At 48.3% G+C, this 18,512-nt stretch overlaps 1 protein-coding gene across 2 annotated transcripts in view; it reads left to right on the top strand.

Moving 5' to 3' along the window:
- LOC135811525 (protein virilizer homolog) overlaps nt 1-10,530 on the top strand; it is a 51,559-nt gene extending 41,029 nt beyond the window's left edge. The window contains exons 34-42 of one of the 2 annotated variants that reach the window (XM_065324771.1): nt 658-721; nt 1,989-2,110; nt 2,625-2,683; nt 3,575-3,933; nt 5,719-5,857; nt 6,609-6,669; nt 7,273-7,292; nt 8,171-8,228; nt 9,123-10,530. In XM_065324771.1, coding sequence (XP_065180843.1) covers nt 658-721; nt 1,989-2,110; nt 2,625-2,683; nt 3,575-3,933; nt 5,719-5,857; nt 6,609-6,669; nt 7,273-7,292; nt 8,171-8,228; nt 9,123-9,252 — 1,012 coding nt within the window. In that variant the 3' untranslated portion in view covers nt 9,253-10,530. Of the gene's footprint in view, nt 1-657; nt 722-1,988; nt 2,111-2,624; nt 2,684-3,574; nt 3,934-5,715; nt 5,858-6,608; nt 6,670-7,272; nt 7,293-8,170; nt 8,229-9,122 lie in introns of both variants that reach the window. The other variant, XM_065324767.1, reaches the window with a different exon arrangement.
- Nucleotides 10,531-18,512: the final 7,982 nt, after the last annotated feature.

Below are 18,512 nucleotides of genomic sequence, written 5' to 3'. Positions count from 1 at the left end.
GCTGCTGCTGCTGCTGCTGTTGCTGCTGCTAGTGCTGCCGCCACTTCTGTCGTTGCTGCTGCTACTGTTGCTGCCGCTGCTTCTGTCATTTTTTGCTGCTGCTACTACAGTCCATTCATCGGAAACTGGCCCACTGGCTTTTGAAAGTCGGATTTGGGCCGAATTGAGGATCAAAAACCCACTTTAAATCAAAAATCTGGGTTTTGGATCTGCTTCTCCATACATTTTGCCATGGCATACCTGTCCTAATTTTGTAAAACCTGGCTGAATTTCTATTTCCCTGTTCTTGGATTTTTCTGCCCTCAAATGTGGTAAGGAGTAATTGCACGGGTCACACAATGCAGGACGTACTGTTGTTTTCACAATATCTACAACTATGTGAGAGAGACACCAAAAAGTTAGGGTGCCAGTTTCCAATGAATGGACTGTAAGCATGTTAGTGTTGTTTGTGAGGCCTGAGTGATTACTGCATTAGTCATCATGTGTACTGTGTCTTTTCTTATTCGCTACATGTGTACTATTTTGGTCATAACTACAGTCGTAATGAAACTCACTGTTGCCACGTGCGCGTGCATATGCGGGTGTGTGGGGGTGTGCGCATGTGTGTCTGTTTGTGTACGTGATCATGTGCGTGTGCGTGTGTGTTCTGGTGCCTAGTCAATACTTGGACTTGTGGCTGCATCCTCCACTGTCCGAAGAAGCTGACACTGAGCCAGACTGGGTAAGTGTCTGAGAAGCATCTATCCCGATCTGCTGCTTGATGTCTATTGAAACTGTGCATATGACATCATTGTGTGTGCACTGTATAGTGACTAGCCAGTGAATGACATCATTGTATGTGTTGGAGTTGCAAACCAGTGCAAGTGATGTCATTGTGTATTCCTTTGTATAGAGTGGCTAGCCGTGTGTGTGTGTGTGTGTGTGTGTGTGTGTGTGTGTGTGTGTGTGTGTGTGTGTGTGTGTGTGTGTGTGTGTGTGTGTGTGTGTGTGTGTGTGTGTGTGTGTGTGTGTGTGTGTGTGTGTGTGTGTGTGTGTGTGTGTGTGTGTGTGTGTGTGTGTGTGTGTGTGTGTGTGTGTGTGTGTGTGTGTGTGTGTGTGTGTGTGTGTGTGTGTGTGTGTGTGTGTGTGTGTGTGTGTGTGTGTGTGTGTGTGTGTGTGTGTGTGTGTGTGTGTGTGTGTGTGTGTGTGTGTGTGTGTGTGTGTGTGTGTGTGTGTGTGTGTGTGTGTGTGTGTGTGTGTGTGTGTGTGTGTGTGTGTGTGTGTGTGTGTGTGTGTGTGTGTGTGTGTGTGTGTGTGTGTGTGTGTGTGTGTGTGTGTGTGTGTGTGTGTGTGTGTGTGTGTGTGTGTGTGTGTGTGTGTGTGTGTGTGTGTGTGTGTGTGTGTGTGTGTGTGTGTGTGTGTGTGTGTGTGTGTGTGTGTGTGTGTGTGTGTGTGTGTGTGTGTGTGTGTGTGTGTGTGTGTGTGTGTGTGTGTGTGTGTGTGTGTGTGTGTGTGTGTGTGTGTGTGTGTGTGTGTGTGTGTGTGTGTGTGTGTGTGTGTGTGTGTGTGTGTGTGTGTGTGTGTGTGTGTGTGTGTGTGTGTGTGTGTGTGTGTGTGTGTGTGTGTGTGTGTGTGTGTGTGTGTGTGTGTGTGTGTGTGTGTGTGTGTGTGTGTGTGTGTGTGTGTGTGTGTGTGTGTGTGTGTGTGTGTGTGTGTGTGTGTGTGTGTGTGTGTGTGTGTGTGTGTGTGTGTGTGTGTGTGTGTGTGTGTGTGTGTGTGTGTGTGTGTGTGTGTGTGTGTGTGTGTGTGTGTGTGTGTGTGTGTGTGTGTGTGTGTGTGTGTGTGTGTGTGTGTGTGTGTGTGTGTGTGTGTGTGTGTGTGTGTGTGTGTGTGTAGTGCTTAGAAAATGACTTTATCTCTCAGCCGGTAAATATCCGCCAATTTCTCTAATGCACGAGGATGTGTGCTGCCCTCCTGTCCTGTTACTATGTTGCTATGGTCTACTCTAGGTGGAGCTAAACCTGCTGGAGTTGGTTGAGCGCTACTGTGCTGATTGGTCCCTGCAAGAAGAAGTCAAGAACTGCTTGGCGTCAACACCGGCTGACTCAGCAGAGGCAGCCAAGCGAACCAGGTGAGTCCAGCTACCTCTACAGAATACCGTAGTTTCGGCAACACTGGTCGAGGCGCTTAACGTTAGTACCAGTAGTTTTCGAGCCCGAATATTTCTCTCGATTTGAAAAAATCCACACGGGATCCCTGAAATGATGTGGCGCTTGTTTCAGACAGGCGGTAATAAGAGACCGGCCGTATTGTCAGGAAATACGGTATTCCCCTGTGGACAGCGTGTATTGTACGGGGACAGTGGCCATTTGGACTTGGGTCCCGTGGTTCTCGTATATGGATGCACGTCGCATGTGAAGTGCATAGGCGCTGTTCACTGCTTATGTATGTTTGCCTATAACACTGACGTGCATACTGCTAGCTTGTCATGCTGGGCAGTGGGCTCTGTAAAATCCAGACTCATGTATTTAGTAATCTTAACCATGTGCTCTCGTGTGCCTTCGTTGAGACTGTAGTAAGCTGTATGCAGCACACCTGGTCTTATCAATGCGTTGCTTTTGTTTTGCTTTGCCTGATGGGACTAGGGCCATGAAGAGGAAGTTCGACCCGCTTATCTCCCGGATGCGAAACCGCACACAGCCAGGTATGTGTGTGTGTGTGTGTATGTGTGTGTCGGTGTGTGTCGGTGTATGTTTGTGTGCGTCCGTGTGTTACACGTCTGTGGCATTTCTGAGTTCGTTGTCACCTCCATTCCCTCACTGGCTGCTGCTTCTTAGAATTCCTGCGTCCAGACTTACTGCACGCATTGGTATGTGTGGTGTATGGTGCATGTGGTGTTGGCACAGTGAAGTGCTATGCCTGTAGCCCCATACACCACACATTGGTACGCATGGTGCATGTGGTGTTGGTACAGTGAAGTCCTGTGCTTGATCAGTTGAGATTTGGCTCTGAACGTCAACCATGGCTCTAAAGCTGTGTTCACAACTGGCGCGTGTACGCGGTACGCTTGCGGTTCATGCGTGCCCAAACGCGCGCTCAGCCTTTCACAAAAAAACAGCAATCCGAGTCGTATTTAGCGCGTGCGACACCTTCGAGTACTAATTTTTTGACCCCGTCAGTCAAAGTGACTGGCATGTACGCTGGTACGCGCCTGATACGCGCTGAAAATTCCAACATGTTGGAATTTCCATTTCGGCGCATTTCCGTACGCATGGCGCCCCAAAAGCCAGCAAATATACGCACAAACGCGTGGTTTCACTTGTACACGCGCCAGTTGTGAACACAGCTTTAGTCATGAAGCTAAAGTGAAATTCTTGCTAGTTTGCCGTTGCTATGATGCAACAATGGATGTGCGATTGTGTGATTGTTCATTCTTCTAGTCTTTCCGTACCACTACCACTAACTGCCGTGTGTTCATGCCAGGAGTAATTTGCGCTGCTGTTGCTGTTGCGTGTGTGTTTATATGTGTGCATGCACATGCATGTGTGTGGGTGGGTGGGTGTGTGCACGCGTGTATGTATTCGTGCATTTCTAGTTCCTCTGAGGGGACGTGGTCGCATGCTGACGCAGCGGCTGCAGCGCTCCGACATGTACCGCGGCCGCAAGCAGAACAGCAGCCGCGCGCCGAGCATGCATGTGGACGACTTCATGGTATTGGAAGGCGACGTGCTGCCGTCATCCTCCATGCAACGCCCACCGGGCGGAGGTGGTCGAGGAGGGGGCGGACCCCCAGTGGGCCGAGGTGGTGGTCGTGGTGTGAGGCACGGTGACTTCGGCGGCGGTCAGTTTGGTGGTGTACACGCCGGCGGCGGCCCGATGCCCCACCACCCTCCGTGGGGACACCAGGGCCAGCAGCGGCTCAACCCCAGGTTCAACAACCGAGACATGCGACAGGTATGTAGGCGACAGCACGGCTAATGGACGGGCTTGCAACTAGGGCTCAAACGGCTACGGTTTTCACCTTAACGGTTAACTGCTACGCTAACGGTCGGTTTATCGGTTATAACCTATAAGCTGCGGCAGTCTGGCGCGTAGCTAGTTTGAACAGTATTGCACAATATGCTTGGTCAAAAATGTACTCTGCAGACTTACTACTATGTACTAATCCATGCACATGTTGGCATGCTCATTCACGCCTATTCACAGACCAGAAGCATTAAAGATGGCATGAAATTGATTCAAATTTTCACGGATGGTACTATGTAGTGTGCATGTATGCATGTGTACATACACGGTAGGTTGTAAAACTGCCAAAACTCGGTAAAAAGGCGTACTTCGAAAACTCGAAAAAGTACCCACATAACCTTTACACAAACGGTTAACCTTTATCTTTTCAAAACCGGTCTTAAACCGGTTAATCGGGCTAACTGTTTGAGCCCTACTTGCAACACACGCTGTCTCTACTAGCTGTTACAGCTTCGGAGAAGGGCTTGCAACACTTGCTGTCTCTAGTAGCTAAGGGAGGGGCTTGTAAGTTGCAACACATACAGTCCCCAGTACCACTTAGCAAGGGTACATAACCCCGGGCCCCCAAGAGTGTGCAACTCCCACATAACCTGCTGTCCCGACAGAATTTCAAGTTGACGTCATTATTTATGATGCAATGTTCCTTGCACCAGTGATTTACAACATGTGTACGGGTGTCAAGCATCACACGTCTTTTTTGCAATCATTTGTACAGCATCAGATGGGCTTTGGTCCACCACAGGTTACGGATTCGTCTGATAATCCGTGTACAGTGCGCATTGCATCATAAAAATGACGTCAACTTGAAATTCTGTCGGGACACCACCCATAGTCGAGCTGCACACTCTTGGGGGGTTATGTACTCTTGCACTTAGGGAAGGGCTTATAACATGCGCTGTCTCTAAATACAGCTAAGGGATGGGCGTGCAACACGCGCTGTCTCAAGTATGGCTCAGGGCAGGGCATGCAACACATGCTGTCTCCCGTACAACTAACTTAAGGAAGGGCTTGCATCACTGTGCAGTTCACCACTCCTTGGCTTTAGATGAGTGTGTGCACAGTGCTGGTAAGTGAAATCCAGCCCCATGCATAGAAGTGGTGCAAGACTACTAGTACTACACAGCCCAGCACACTACCAGCACTAGGCTGTGCAGCTCTGCTTTATTCATGCGGTTGGATTTCATTTCCCAGCGCTGTGGATACTCCCGCGCAGCGATATCATTACTGTGCTGCTCAATGAAATCCAATCGCGTCGCTGAAGTATGCAGTGGGCATTGTGAATACTGAGCATTGCGAGCACTAGGCTGTAAACTTGAGTGGTAGGACTGGATTACATTGGGCAACACTGTACGTGAACACGCTGCACAACTGGGCTACTACTGTAAGTCAACAAATATTCGGCGCACGTTTATTTTCGGCTATTTTCGGCCTGGGCATGTTTGGGCGAAAATTTGTCGGGGCCGAAATTTTGTTTTGCAAGGTTCAGTGTGACAGTGTATAATACAGGCTGCAGCAGTACAGCCGAAAACTTGATGCGGCCGAAATGTGTTTTGGCCCTGGGAGGCCGAAATTTGAATGGGCTGAAAATTTGTAGACTTACAGTAGTCCAGACTTGAAGACTTGCCTGTTCCGTAACTGGTGTATTTCACTCTCGTCATGCTTGTTGTTTTTGTTGCTTTGTTTCGCTTTTCTTCGGTCGCTCTCGCACAGCAGCAGCAGCTGCCCATGGATGGTGGCGGGCCACCAGGTCCGGCCGGTCGCATCACGCAGGAGTTGCAGCGCATCCTCAACAACCTGCCGTCCACGCCGGGCGTTGGCGGAAGGTGGCCGGGTGATGGCGGCGGAGGCGGTCGTAAGTTGCAACGCTGATGTGTTTTAAATCTCAAGTCCACACAGAGGTGCTAGTGAAGCTTTTAAAAATCAGATCCACTCTGATTTGGCTACCCACACTAGTAGCAAGTATTACCTTCACTGGGGGCAGGAGTAAATGCAGTTGGATCCCAGGACGGATACCCTGATGCCGTCAATCCTTTTTCTGCACCTTGTCCTCACCCGCTTGCTGCGGTGTTGTGAGCCCATAAGTGGAATCATTTCCAAGTCCGCCCAGAGTGCGGGGATTTCAGGGGGCGTCGGCCGTTGGGCAGTTCAATCGCCAATTGAGTCAACTTTCCAAGATTCCTTTTGAGTCTGTCTCCTCTCCCGGTTAGACCCAGGCACAGTGAGCAAGTACGATGTTAAACTTCACCACAGTGCTGGCGTAGAGTGGTAAATTTATGACTCTGCATGCAGCTGTCTACATATAGTCTGTAAAGAAGCGGTGAATGCATGCTGTTCCATCACATCTCCCATCGGCTATGCACCAGGCATGAACTGATGGCGTTCGTGAGAGGAGACAGCATGGTTTTGCCTGCTATGACAGGACACTGTTTGCAGCTAGGTACTGCATAGCATGTGCCTGGCATGTGGCTGCTTCACCAGTAGGATAAAGCCTAAGAATAAGAATAATGTGTATGTGTGCATGTGTGTGTGTGCGCGCGCCCATGCATGTGTGTGCGTGTGTGTGTGTGCGCGTGCATGCTGTTCGTGTGGATTTCCTCCTGTAGATATGCCCATTGCTAGCCCATGGCAGACTGTCAACCGGCAATCACGTTACCCTCAGCGCGGGTAAGTTGCATTTCCTATTCCAAGTGGTATCGCCACTGATTGGCTTTTGACACCATGGCCACGTTGTGCGTAATTGTGATACAGTATTTGGTGTTTGTATGTGATAATATTATTTCTTCACAAGAGTTAATGTTACCAGGAAGCAGTTAAAATAGGGTTGAGTTGCCATAGATGCAGCGAATGGGTTTTCGGTCTTTGTCCACTGTGGTGGTGGTGGGTCGGATCTACTCATCTTCCACTGCTTTAGGAGCTGCATCTGCGCCCTGATCCGTGTGGATGGTGGCGCCCCTATATATTATGCGGAAAACTCGTTCTAACCGAGTCTCACGCGAATCGTGAATTTGTTGGTTACAGTGAAACCTGTGTAAGACGACCACCGCTCAAGGGACCTTGAAAACGTGGTCTCTGTTACCAGGTGGTCTCCTTATCCAGGGTCATTTGACTGGAAATAGGGTCCCTTGGTCCTGGTCCCAGTGGCCTTCTAGGACAGGTGGTCACCTTATCCGAGTGGTCGCCTTGACAGGTTTTACTGTATCTCTCTCCTTTCTTTGCCTGTCGGTCCATGGTATGTCTTTCCTGTTCTGTACTCTGTCTGACCTACAGCTGGGCCGGTGATCATCCAGGTGGGTTCAGTGATATTGTCTTAGAACTGGTGTGACATGGCCTGTAGTGTTGAAATAAAAAACAAGCTGCTGGTTTCATGTACTGTCAGTGAAACCTGCCTTGTAGGGACCTTCAATATGTGGTCGCTGTGCACAGGTGGTCTCCGTATCCAGGGTCATTTGACTGGGAATACGTGTAGTACCCCTAGTGGTCCTCTTGGCCAGGTGGTCACCTTGACAGGTTTTACTGCATCTGCAAGTTATATTATTATGCATGACTGACTATGCATGATATGCATGACTGACTATGCATGATTATGCATGACTCACTGCTCAGTACCAACAGGCAGGATGTGCTCATGCAGCGTGGCGGCGAGGTGATCAAAAACTGTGATTTGACAAAATTCGTTACCTTTGTGGACTGTTAGTCACAACTATATACACAGAAGCCTTGCTTGGTAGTTTAACATGTTTTTCGATTTTGACAGCATGTTACAAGGCGAGGACGCGTAGTGCCAACCGGATTACGGTTGTAGTCAGGAGCACTACGCGTCCTCGCCTTGTAACATGCTGTCGAAATCGAAAAACATAGTCATAACTAGTAACGTATAGGTCCTTTTCTCTTTACCTATTTATTTGGAGTTGAGTTACTGCACTGGTGCTTTATCCTTGATAGTGGTGACATTCTACGAGCGCTGGAAAGCCAGTCTGATTGGCTCCGGTGCCAATCGTGAACATTGATCTTTTCGATTTCTTTTGAAGTATGTTCGAAGGATGTACTATGGCGTATAGGCTTGTGTTTAGTGCTGGTACTGTAGAGCTACTGTAGAGCTACTGGCATTGCTGCTGGCATTGCTGCAGCTCACATGTTCCTGTCTCCTTCTCCCGTTGCCTGACAGGTGGCGGTCCGCCTCCCATGGGGCCAAGGCGCCAGGAGTGGCTGGGGCACGGAAGGCGGTGAGTCCTGCAATCTTTGACGTGTGCTGCATCCGCTCCCTGTCCCATTTCAACTTCCTTGTGTTTACTGTTGAACTTACAAGTACTGTACAGTACCGGAAAGTACCGTTGATCCCCCCCCCCCCCCCCCCACGCCATGGCGCTTCCCAGCTGCTTTTTCGGCAGGGGGCGGGAATTAGATCAAGTCGTTCAAGTGCAGTACGATGTACAACAAAGCAGAAGATCAGACCTGGACTGCTTGATTGTGCAGACTTTCATCCTGCACTTGCACGCATTGTGCACAGCAGTACATGCGTCGGTTCAACATCGTATTTCGTTGTATACGCCGACGTCGCTTCACAGGCAGAAATTCGACGGGGGCGGGAATTAGAGCGGGGGCGGATCAACTGAGACACTGAAATACATGCATACACACACGTGCACACAGGGAGGGAGAGGATACAGTCATTTTTCTTCAGTTTAAAACGTCCTTTTTCCTGTTGTTGCATGCGAGAATAGTAGGGTTGAAGGTACAGGTCTACTTGAAGGCTGTTCAACAGTCTTGCCTATCTTGTTGTAGTTGGGCCTGATCTTCTCTAGAATGACCCAAAGGCCTTTCTGTTTCCTACCTGAGCATTCACAGAGCTTCTTGCCGATGTGTGCAATGTATTGCTGTGCTGCGTACTGTGCACCCCGTCCTTGTGTGCGCATGGAAATACGAGGGTGATTCCTAATGCACTGTGGCCCTGTCCTGGATACAGAGGTGCTTGGCACGCCGCAACGATATACTAGTACTCACTGCAAAACAACTGTGTGTCTGTGTCGCTGTGTGCGTGTTTTTCACCGTGTCTGCCTGTGCGCGTGTGTATGTGTGTGTACATACACGTCCTGGCTGCTCGTAATGTCGCTGCGCAGGCTATCCGTGGACGGTGGTGGAGGCGGTGGTGGTGGCGGCTATATTGGCATGCCTCGCTCCGATCGTGGTCATCCAGCCATGCTTCCTCCTCGCCATGACTCTCGCCATCAGAGAACATTTACAAGATAGTGTCTTACTTCTAGTCTTTGCCAGCTCCAAACTTATCCACTGTATTCAGAATACATATGCACTGGTTTCGAAATACATCTCCTCTGTGTTCAGAATACATCTTCTCCGTGTTCGGAATACATCTCCACTACGTTCAGAATCCATAGCCTCTGTGTTCGGAATACATCTCCTCCATGTTCAGAATACATCTCATCCGTGTTCAGAATACATCTCATCCGTGTACGGACTACATGTACATGTACATAGCCTCCGTGTTCGGAATGCATCGCCTCTGTGTTCGGAATACACCTTGATCTTCCGATGAATACGGGCATAGGACGGCTGTGTGCTGCTGTAACATTCGTGTACATGTATATGTATGCTGACGTCGCTATATTCAATTTATATTTTTCTGTTCTTAGTTCCGGCCTGTGCCCTGGCGGCTCAGGCCCTTTGTTAAAGTTTGTTTACCCGTGACCTGTCCGTTCTTAGGTGGTTGGGCATGCGGGCTTTCCTTGCGGCTCTGTATGTAAGGTAGATGTTTTTGTCTGCAGTTGTTGCTGCTGCTGCTGGGGACCTGAGTGTCGTTGTGCCGGTGGCGATGGTGGTGGTGAGCGTTGTGGGCAAGCGGTATGTGTGTGTGTGTGTGTGTGTGTGTGTGTGTGGTGTGTGTGTGTGTGTGTGTGTGTGTGTGTGTGGCGTGTGTGTGTGTGTGGTGTGTGTGTGTGAAAGTATTTGATTTTCCACGCACGTTTTTTGTGCGTTTGCGATAACTTGCTAGTCCTGGCTGCGGCCTGAATGTGTCCCCTATTTCGCTGCCCTACATGTACACGCATGCAGCCTTTCTCTACTCGTCCATAGTATGTCTTTTTAGCTATTTTCCGGGTTTTTTTCTTCATCTTTGCTGTAGCAGCTGGTGACAAGCTCACCGTATTACGTGAATGCATCAGTCATGCCTTCTAAGTTCTATCAATTCACAGTGTTTATGTCTTTGCCAATTGTGTTTGTTTGTAGCTCTTGCCCCCCCCCCCCCCCCACACACACCTGTGTTCACCATCTTTGTCCACCATCTTTGTTCTGTTCTGGTAACCATGGTGACTTATGCCTAGGCTAGGCTATTCTTGTGCTGAACTCACAGCATACATAACATGCATTTGCCCTGGCTTGCCATCAACACAATGTCCGGTGAGGATTTTGACATCATTTTATTTGTTTGAGTTTGATTTCATGGACAGATCGTGTAACATGAAGGAATTATTGTGGTCAGACACGCTTGTTCATGAGAACTGCTGCATTCAAGACACTTCCATCAGTTGCGCTGGGACGACCATAATGTCAGCTACGTGAGTGTCACTGTGTGCGTGTGTGTGTGTAGTGTGTGTGTGTGTGTGTGTGTGTGTGTGTGTGTGTGTGTAGTGTGTGTGTGTGTGTGTCACTGTGTGTGTCACTGTGTGTGTGTGTGTGAACGTTTAGGAAGCAACGGGCACCGCATTGGTAGCTAGGTTTGAGCATGTGGCTTAACACTTCCAAGCTTGCTGGTGTTCCTTCCCGTCGTGCATTGTTCTGTTCCGCTTTGGCATGTGTCTGCAAGTGTGCATCAAGCTGCACGAGCATACATGCAGGCTGTCAGGCTGTTCACTTGCAGTATAGATTCATGCATTGCGCATATTGATCACAGAAAGTGTCAGAAACTGCCGAGTACAATACTGCTACAGTAAAACCTGTCAAGGCGACCACTCGGATAAGGCAACCACCTCTCCCAGAAGACCACTGGAACCAGGACCAAGGGATGCTATTTCCAGTCAAGTGACCCTGGATAAGGAGACCACCTGGTAACAGAGACCACGTTTTGAAGGTCCCTTGAGCGGTGGTCGTCTTAGACAGGCTTCACTGTACATGTACTAGCAAGAGTACATAACCCCCCAGAGTGTGCAACGCCGATCCAGCTCTGCATAGGCCGATGATAGGGTCTTGGTCGAGCGGAATCGGATCTTCTGATGTCATGCGTACACTTCATACCAGCGCAAGGCCGGTCTCGAGGCAGGGTACCATTGTTTTTGATCCAAGAGCACCCGCGACTCCCCGGGTTCCCCTCAGATGTGTACGGTATTATGACGCAAAGATCCGATTCCGCTCGACCAAGACCCTATGCAGAGCTGGATCAGGCGTTGCACACTCTGGGGGGTTATGTACTCTTGGTACTAGTGATATTCCAACCCCCCCCCCATGCCGCATTGGTCCGTACATGCAGGGGTCATGCATCCTTCTCACCCAGGGCTAGTAGTACTGAGCAGATCTTCTAGGCATTGCCCTTGTGCGATTGCATGAGCATCATCATGATCATGACCTGGTGTGCTTTCACACACAGTTTTGTCACGTGCTGGCGTGCATATGTCACTACTCCCACGCATACGTTACCACTCGGTGCATAACAAAGAAGAGACGATGATGCATCATTTTGCTCCAAACAGCATACAGCAATGTGGGATCCCCGCCCTCAACACGGCAACAGTCATAGTCAATCTGCATGTGAGACAACCAATCTGTTGAGGGAAAAAAATATGATATTTGATGAACATTTGACTGCCAATACTACGGTCCTATTTGCGTGCGTGCGTGCACGCTCGTGCGTGTGTGTAAGAGCGAGTTGCAACTTTGGAATCTGCAAGACGCTGACTAAGTGAGTGTATTGAATGCATGACAAGAACGGTTGGGATATTACGGCTGTGTTCCAATCTGTCAGCAATTGCCATCGATGTGACCAGGAAAAAAACAGACCCCCTGCAGTCACTCCTACTGTCTACGAGTACAGGGAAACCTGTCTAAGACGACCACCGCTCAAGGGACCTTCAAAACGTGGTCTCTGTTACCAGGTGGTCTCCTTATCCAGGGTCATTTGACTGGAAATAGCATCCCTTGGTCCTGGTTGCAGTGGTCTTCTGGGACAGGTGGTCGCCTTTACAGGTTTTACTGTACTTGAACATTCTTGCAGATCACTCTCTTACTCCTAGACTTCCGTGGAAGATTCCTGCATATTTCACTCCGGGCTATATTGACTGCTTATCATTGAGCCGTCAGATGCGAAAACCGACCTCATCGCAAGCATCGCAAACACTGTACAGTGCAGAAAAATGCACTTGAAAGTTGGCGAGTTTACGCACTAATGCGCCTGGACAACCAAGCTACAAACCGTCGTATCTCAGTCAAATATCGCCGGGTCTTTCGGGACAATCCAAGTATTGACTCCTTTCTACTTTAAGTGATTGAACACATGCTGTGGCTAGTCGTAATACATGTACCGTAAAGTACCGCCAGAGCGCCCCACCATCTCGTCCTTTCGTGGTCGCCTTGTGGAGGTGGATTCCTGTCTGTAGGTCATACGACACGGACCTTGTACAAACATTGCACATTATGCAGTCAATCCGTACCCAGTTTACCTTCGAGCTCCACATAAAAGCATACCAAGTGTGACCTTAGTACACGAAGGTTCTCACATCGTACAACTTAGTAGCATTCTGCCATACGATTTTCTTCCCTTGGCTGTAAAATCAAGGTGGGGCGCTCTGGCGAGACGGGGCGCTCTGGCGGTACGTTACGGTACATGTAAATCTAATATGACGTCAACTTCGTACTAGGTCAATAATTGTAGGAAATAAAACCTCGTAAAAGACCTCGGCTTCACCTCCGTCTTTTAATTGGCTTTTATTCCTGTACTATTGCCCTCATACTCAGTCAATATTATTAGATATACTTTGTAGGCAGCTGTTGTGTATGTGAGAGTGTACCCCACCGCCAATCCAGCTAAGACCAGTTGTTCACTTTGCCTTCACCATACCAGCCCATCTGTGCTTTCTGCTGCATGCTCGCCCAAACACTGGGCCGAAAACTTACGATCTTGGCCACGAGCAACAATCAGAGCAGGCTGTATCAATAACTTACTGGAAGTAGCTGTTCAAACACAACCTCCTGCGTCATTGGCACGAATGAATGTGCATGTATTGCGTCACGGGCTGGCTATTTTGGGTTTTTTTTATGGAACTTTCTGTCCACAGTACATGCTTGTAATACATGTACTCTGCGGCTACCCTACTTGAGATCAATCTTGTCAAGCGCTATGCAGAACTTGAGTAACGTCTGTCCACCTGTACTGCGCGTTCTCTCCCTCTCCGGACATCCACCATGCTGTTGGCTCAGGAGCAAACTAATTACTTGAGTCTTCTCCTTAGCCCTGACTCCCAGTCTCTGGGTAGTAGGGGTCTCGGCGTGGAGTGGAACTAATTTTTACTGGTCCAAAACGTACCTCGATGTTTGGCAGTTCGCCATACTATTACTAGTACCAAGACTGCAAAAGTATACCGCCCTGCTAGTACATGACTACAATGAACATTGATTCTCGAGCTTACTTGTACTTGTAGCGCTCTTCAGCGACCGTTGCCGCTAGGTCTACCGCAGGGAAACCACAACGTCATCGCCGCGATGATCGTGTAGAGAATTCCATCCAGCAGTTTCACTCTTCTATTAGTATTACTCTAAGACTATGACCCATAAACTATACAATCAACCACAGCGCGCGTAGACCTACGCGTAGAACCTACACGTTTTCAACAACTAATTACTTGAACTTCTGAATGCCTTGTACACACAGTACAGTAGAAGCAGCGGATATTTTTTTTACTTCAAAGTACGTGTTCATACCAGTACCGGTAGTTACAGCTTCACGCCCTTTATTGGCGATCTTCCGGTTTTACTTTGTTTTACTTATTGCCTCTATACAGCTCTAGCTCTGCATCTGTACAGCCTGTGTTTTTTTTCTCACGCGATTTTGTACCCTAGGTATACATGGTATAGGAGGCAGATAACAGACATTCAAATGCCGTCTTACAGGATGTCGATTTTCCCAGTCCAGCTAACTGTTACTTGTTAGTGCATGCACTGGAGGCACTACGTAACGACTTACGTCGCTGACTCTCGCTCGCTTGTTATAGTACTATTAGTATTACTTAGTATTAGTACTAGTAGGTCTGCTGAATACTCGGACTGAGGAGACTTGCGGCTAGTCTCCAGACGGATTCGTCACGGGAACGACCATCATGACAGTCATGCAGGTGAGACCCTCCAAATCCACCCGAAACAACACTAGTAAGAATTATGAGCGAGCTGCAACTCCCGGTGCCGAAAGGCGGGCTCACGCCCCTACAATGCTACATGTAACATGGCTACTTCCCCATGTCTAACCCCCAAGAAATGATAGTAGCCGACTGGGCGAAATTAAAGAAAATTCACTGTAACCAGATACTATTATGCAGTCAGAAAGTGCAACAACTAGGCACAAGACTGACAGAGTACTGAGACATTCTTTGTTCCGTTGGGACTGTAGCTTGTGCTCATTTTCGTTGCGCTTGCCTTCCCCTCTTTGGTCTTTCCATAACCTTGAACCTTCCAAGTTGGAAGGCTGTCGGTTAGCTATGGAGATGTGTTGAAGCTACATGTAGGTGTCGGGACGTCGAATGTCTCAGTACTCTGTCAGTTTTGTGCCTAGTTGTTGCACTTTCTGACTGTTTTATTATAGTATCTGGTTACAGTGATGGAGAGTTACTCTTAACTCGTATCCATATTTCCTTTTCCTTTCTAAAAAAATAATTGATAAGAAAAGAGTTCCAAAGGCAAAGAGCTACAAGTTACGCTATAATATCCACTAACACCACCAGTTAGTTTACAATCAGCTCATGTGATAACATTGCACCACACTGACCAACAGTTATTTCTATTACTTAGAACCCGATCCAAGTTGGAAGGCTGTTGGAGTGGGCGTCCGAGATTTGCCGTAGAGCTGATTGCCAATTAGGTGTGGAACGTCAGTACCGTTGGTCAGTGTCACGCGTGCAATTTTATCGCATGAGCTAAAGTAATCGTAGTGGTGTTAGTGCATATTATAGCGCAGCTTGTAGCTCTTTGGTCCTCTTTTCTTCATTTAAATTAATCCTTGGTGCACCCGAGTCTAAATAAAACTAATAAAATTTTTGCCAACAGAAGTACAGGTGGCTGTGCACACGTCTCCAAACGCATGGCCAATACAAGTCTGACCTCCTTCTGAGAAAATAATGCTTGCTTTGTACATTTAATCACTGGACAGCTAGCTGTTTCGACCTTCTCATCAGAGGAGCTGCCCTCTCTAATTAAAAAAAAACAATAATTATTTCGAACAAGGCTATCCCAACCGACTGTACATGCAAGCCGCAGCCGACTTTGGACGATTTATTGAGATATTCAGTCCTAGCCCTGGGCAGAAAATGCTTGAGAAACTGGCAAATTCTGCTAGAAACTTCGGCATTGATATTCAGCCAGAACCAGGGAGTCGTAAAATACCGGTATTTTACGACTCCCTGGCCAGAACCATACTGTAAAGGTCATGGTGGTCATCCGTCCTAGCTCCTCTTCTTTATCCATCGTGATACACTACCACATGTGCATGAAACCTACACTGTACTTGTTTCATACACGAAACAGCATGCTGTCCGCAGTTTGAGCATGGCCATGATTGAGATTGTGTATCTGAAAAAGTAGCAAATTCTGTACATGTACGGGATGATTTGGCTCTCAGTCGATGATACACCACATGCATCGTATATTGCACAGCCACCTTCCAGCATGCAGATAGTCGTGCTGTGTGACTGAACATGCGCCAGTCGGTGCCGTCATTGAGCGCATCCCAACACTGTCCGAAGCAATTTGATGTCTGCCCGGCCCGTGGGCTTTTCCACATACTAGTACCAATGTGGAGGCTGTGGATGCAATAGGACTTCTGTTACTGATGATGATGATGGTTCAACACGTGCACGCAAAGGTAGCCCTTCGTAAAGTAAACGTTCTGGTCGTAGTAGCAGTATGTGTTCGAGGTTCTCGTCAGTTCAATTTGCCAGACAACATTAGGACAGTACACATCTTTCTTTGATGCCATCTGTTCGTTGTCTTTTTAAAGACATATCGTGCTCCCCAGCCGAAGTCAGGTATGCTCATTTCGCCAAACTGTGTGCCCCTAACCGTCCTTTGCGCAAGCTACCAGAACGCAAATATTGGTCCGGCGGGGTGCGGCAATCTTTTCATTGCAAAAAAGGCTGAAAACTGTGAAAGCACGTGTACCGCGTGGTGAAAAGTTCAAAACTGGACGCAGCAGGAAGTCCTGCAATAGCAAAAAAAGGACTGCGGCAATATAGAACCCTGTGTAACGGCTCCTGTGCGACTTTGCATGTAACGCCCTGCGTGCGGCAAACATGTGCCAATGTAACGCTTCATGGCCTCACTGCGGCAACATATATTGCCAGTACGGTACTACTACTAGTATAGGCTACCAACGTACACCAAAGAAGCACGTGAACGTGCATGAATACAATGTACACAATCGTCATTAATGTTTGTTTTAGCATGAAACTGCAGGAGGCGTACAAGGGGATCTTGGACATGCACCCTTATTACTCATCAATAAGAATTCGTATGCGCGGCTTCTCAATTTCTTATACTTTTTTTTTTACTGCACTTTTTTACTTGTACTGTACATGCTAATGCTGAATCTGTGCACGAAATTGAAAAGGATCCTAAACCAGTATTCAAGCAAGCAGAGGAGATCATTATGGGAGACAGTGTATACGGGTTCACCAATAGAAGTTGGTGAAGTGCCCGGCAATTTTAGCGACCGAAAGATAATTCCCCCGAAAACAAAAAAAACTTTGATCGACCTGTGCGTTCTTGCAGTGAATCGAGCTCCGGGGAATTGCATTCCTCAGGAGTACCGTAAAACTCCCCTGACTCACGCACTATGAGGTTGGGACCGAGATTATTGACTTGAAGTTGAACTTGCTGCTGTTTACCTAAGTATTATACATTCAATGATTATGCTGTTTTGTTTTTTGCGTGTTTTGTTTTTTCTTTCTAGAATTTTGAGTTGAAGTTTTTGGAACACTTGGGAAAAAATGTTCGTTGTGTTTTTTTTGTCCGTAAAAGAGGCTGTATTACGGGACCGAGCATTGCCTGTTAAAGTAGGAATTTAATTGCCTGTAGTTCCAAACACACTGCATACAGTATTTGCCGGTTTGAGGGCAAGATGCAAACGGGGAAAGTCTGAAGAAGAAAAATTGACCGTCACCACCAGGACTCGAACCAGGGAGCATCGCTGGGATGCAAGTATGCATGCAAGCACACGTATTTCATGCCAATCAATAGTTTATACTTTCTAGGGCTGCTTCGCTGGAGAGGCCATTTGTGTGACTCTAGTCCGGGTAAGAAACGTGCCAATAGACGGATGTGCCTGAATACGTGTATTTGTGCTGGGAGTCGTAAAACACGCCAGAAGCACAAGCAAACACACACACACACACACACACACACACTCACACACACCGGAAGCACGGCACATACAACGGGGACCGCACACTGCACACTGAGTCGGGAAAAGGGGCATCTTGAATGCATTCTTGTCTCCAAGGAAACTGTTCGCTAATTTTTTTTCCTCGAAAACTCGGAAGACACCTAAATTCACGGATTCTGTCACGGCTGCGGGAGTTCGCGATTTCCTGTGGGGGTAGATTTACGTCGGGAACATGGGTCTCAGAGGTCGCCCAGTGACCAGACACAGCTAATGACCTTTTACAAGTTGTAGACGGTTGCATGGCCCTCATTTGATTCTTTCATACAACTATATGCGTGATGATTTATTTTATTAATATGGGTCTCTCCCAGTTACTCTCTCTCTCTCGCACGAGCGCGCACAAGTGCACACACACACGCGCACAAACGACTTATCCGTAGACCCGCAGCAGCCGCCTAAATGTTGTACAGTGCCTCCAGAAGGCAGGACCAAAGCCACTTATTGCATTAGTATCGACGTACTGGAGCCATATACATACATACACATGCACTCGCTCGTGCATGCATGCACACACACAACCCCCCCCCCCCCCCACAACACCCATGATGCACATTCACACACACACACGCGCGTGCAAGCGCGCGCACACACACACACACGAGTGCCCGCAAGCATGCATACGGACCGTGCGGCATATGTACAACACTGGGAAATGGCCAGTACTAGCAGCACAAGGTCCCTGAGCTGCATCAGTGCTGTTACTGCCATACTGGGCGGGCTTGCACTGAATGGGGCAGGTTCGGAACACCTGCTCGCACCACCTAACAAGGAGCACTGCACTGGCTTTCTTCCAGACTGGGCTTGGATTTCCATGCAGCCATGCCTCGCGAGCTCACGTAAACACAACACAAGTTTGCAG

Source organism: Sycon ciliatum, chromosome 1, assembly GCF_964019385.1.
Source record: "Sycon ciliatum chromosome 1, ocSycCili1.1, whole genome shotgun sequence".
In the NCBI taxonomy this organism is placed as follows: Eukaryota; Metazoa; Porifera; class Calcarea; order Leucosolenida; family Sycettidae; genus Sycon; species Sycon ciliatum.
Note: the sequence above shows the minus strand (reverse complement) of the source record. Positions and strands in the feature narration are given on the sequence as shown.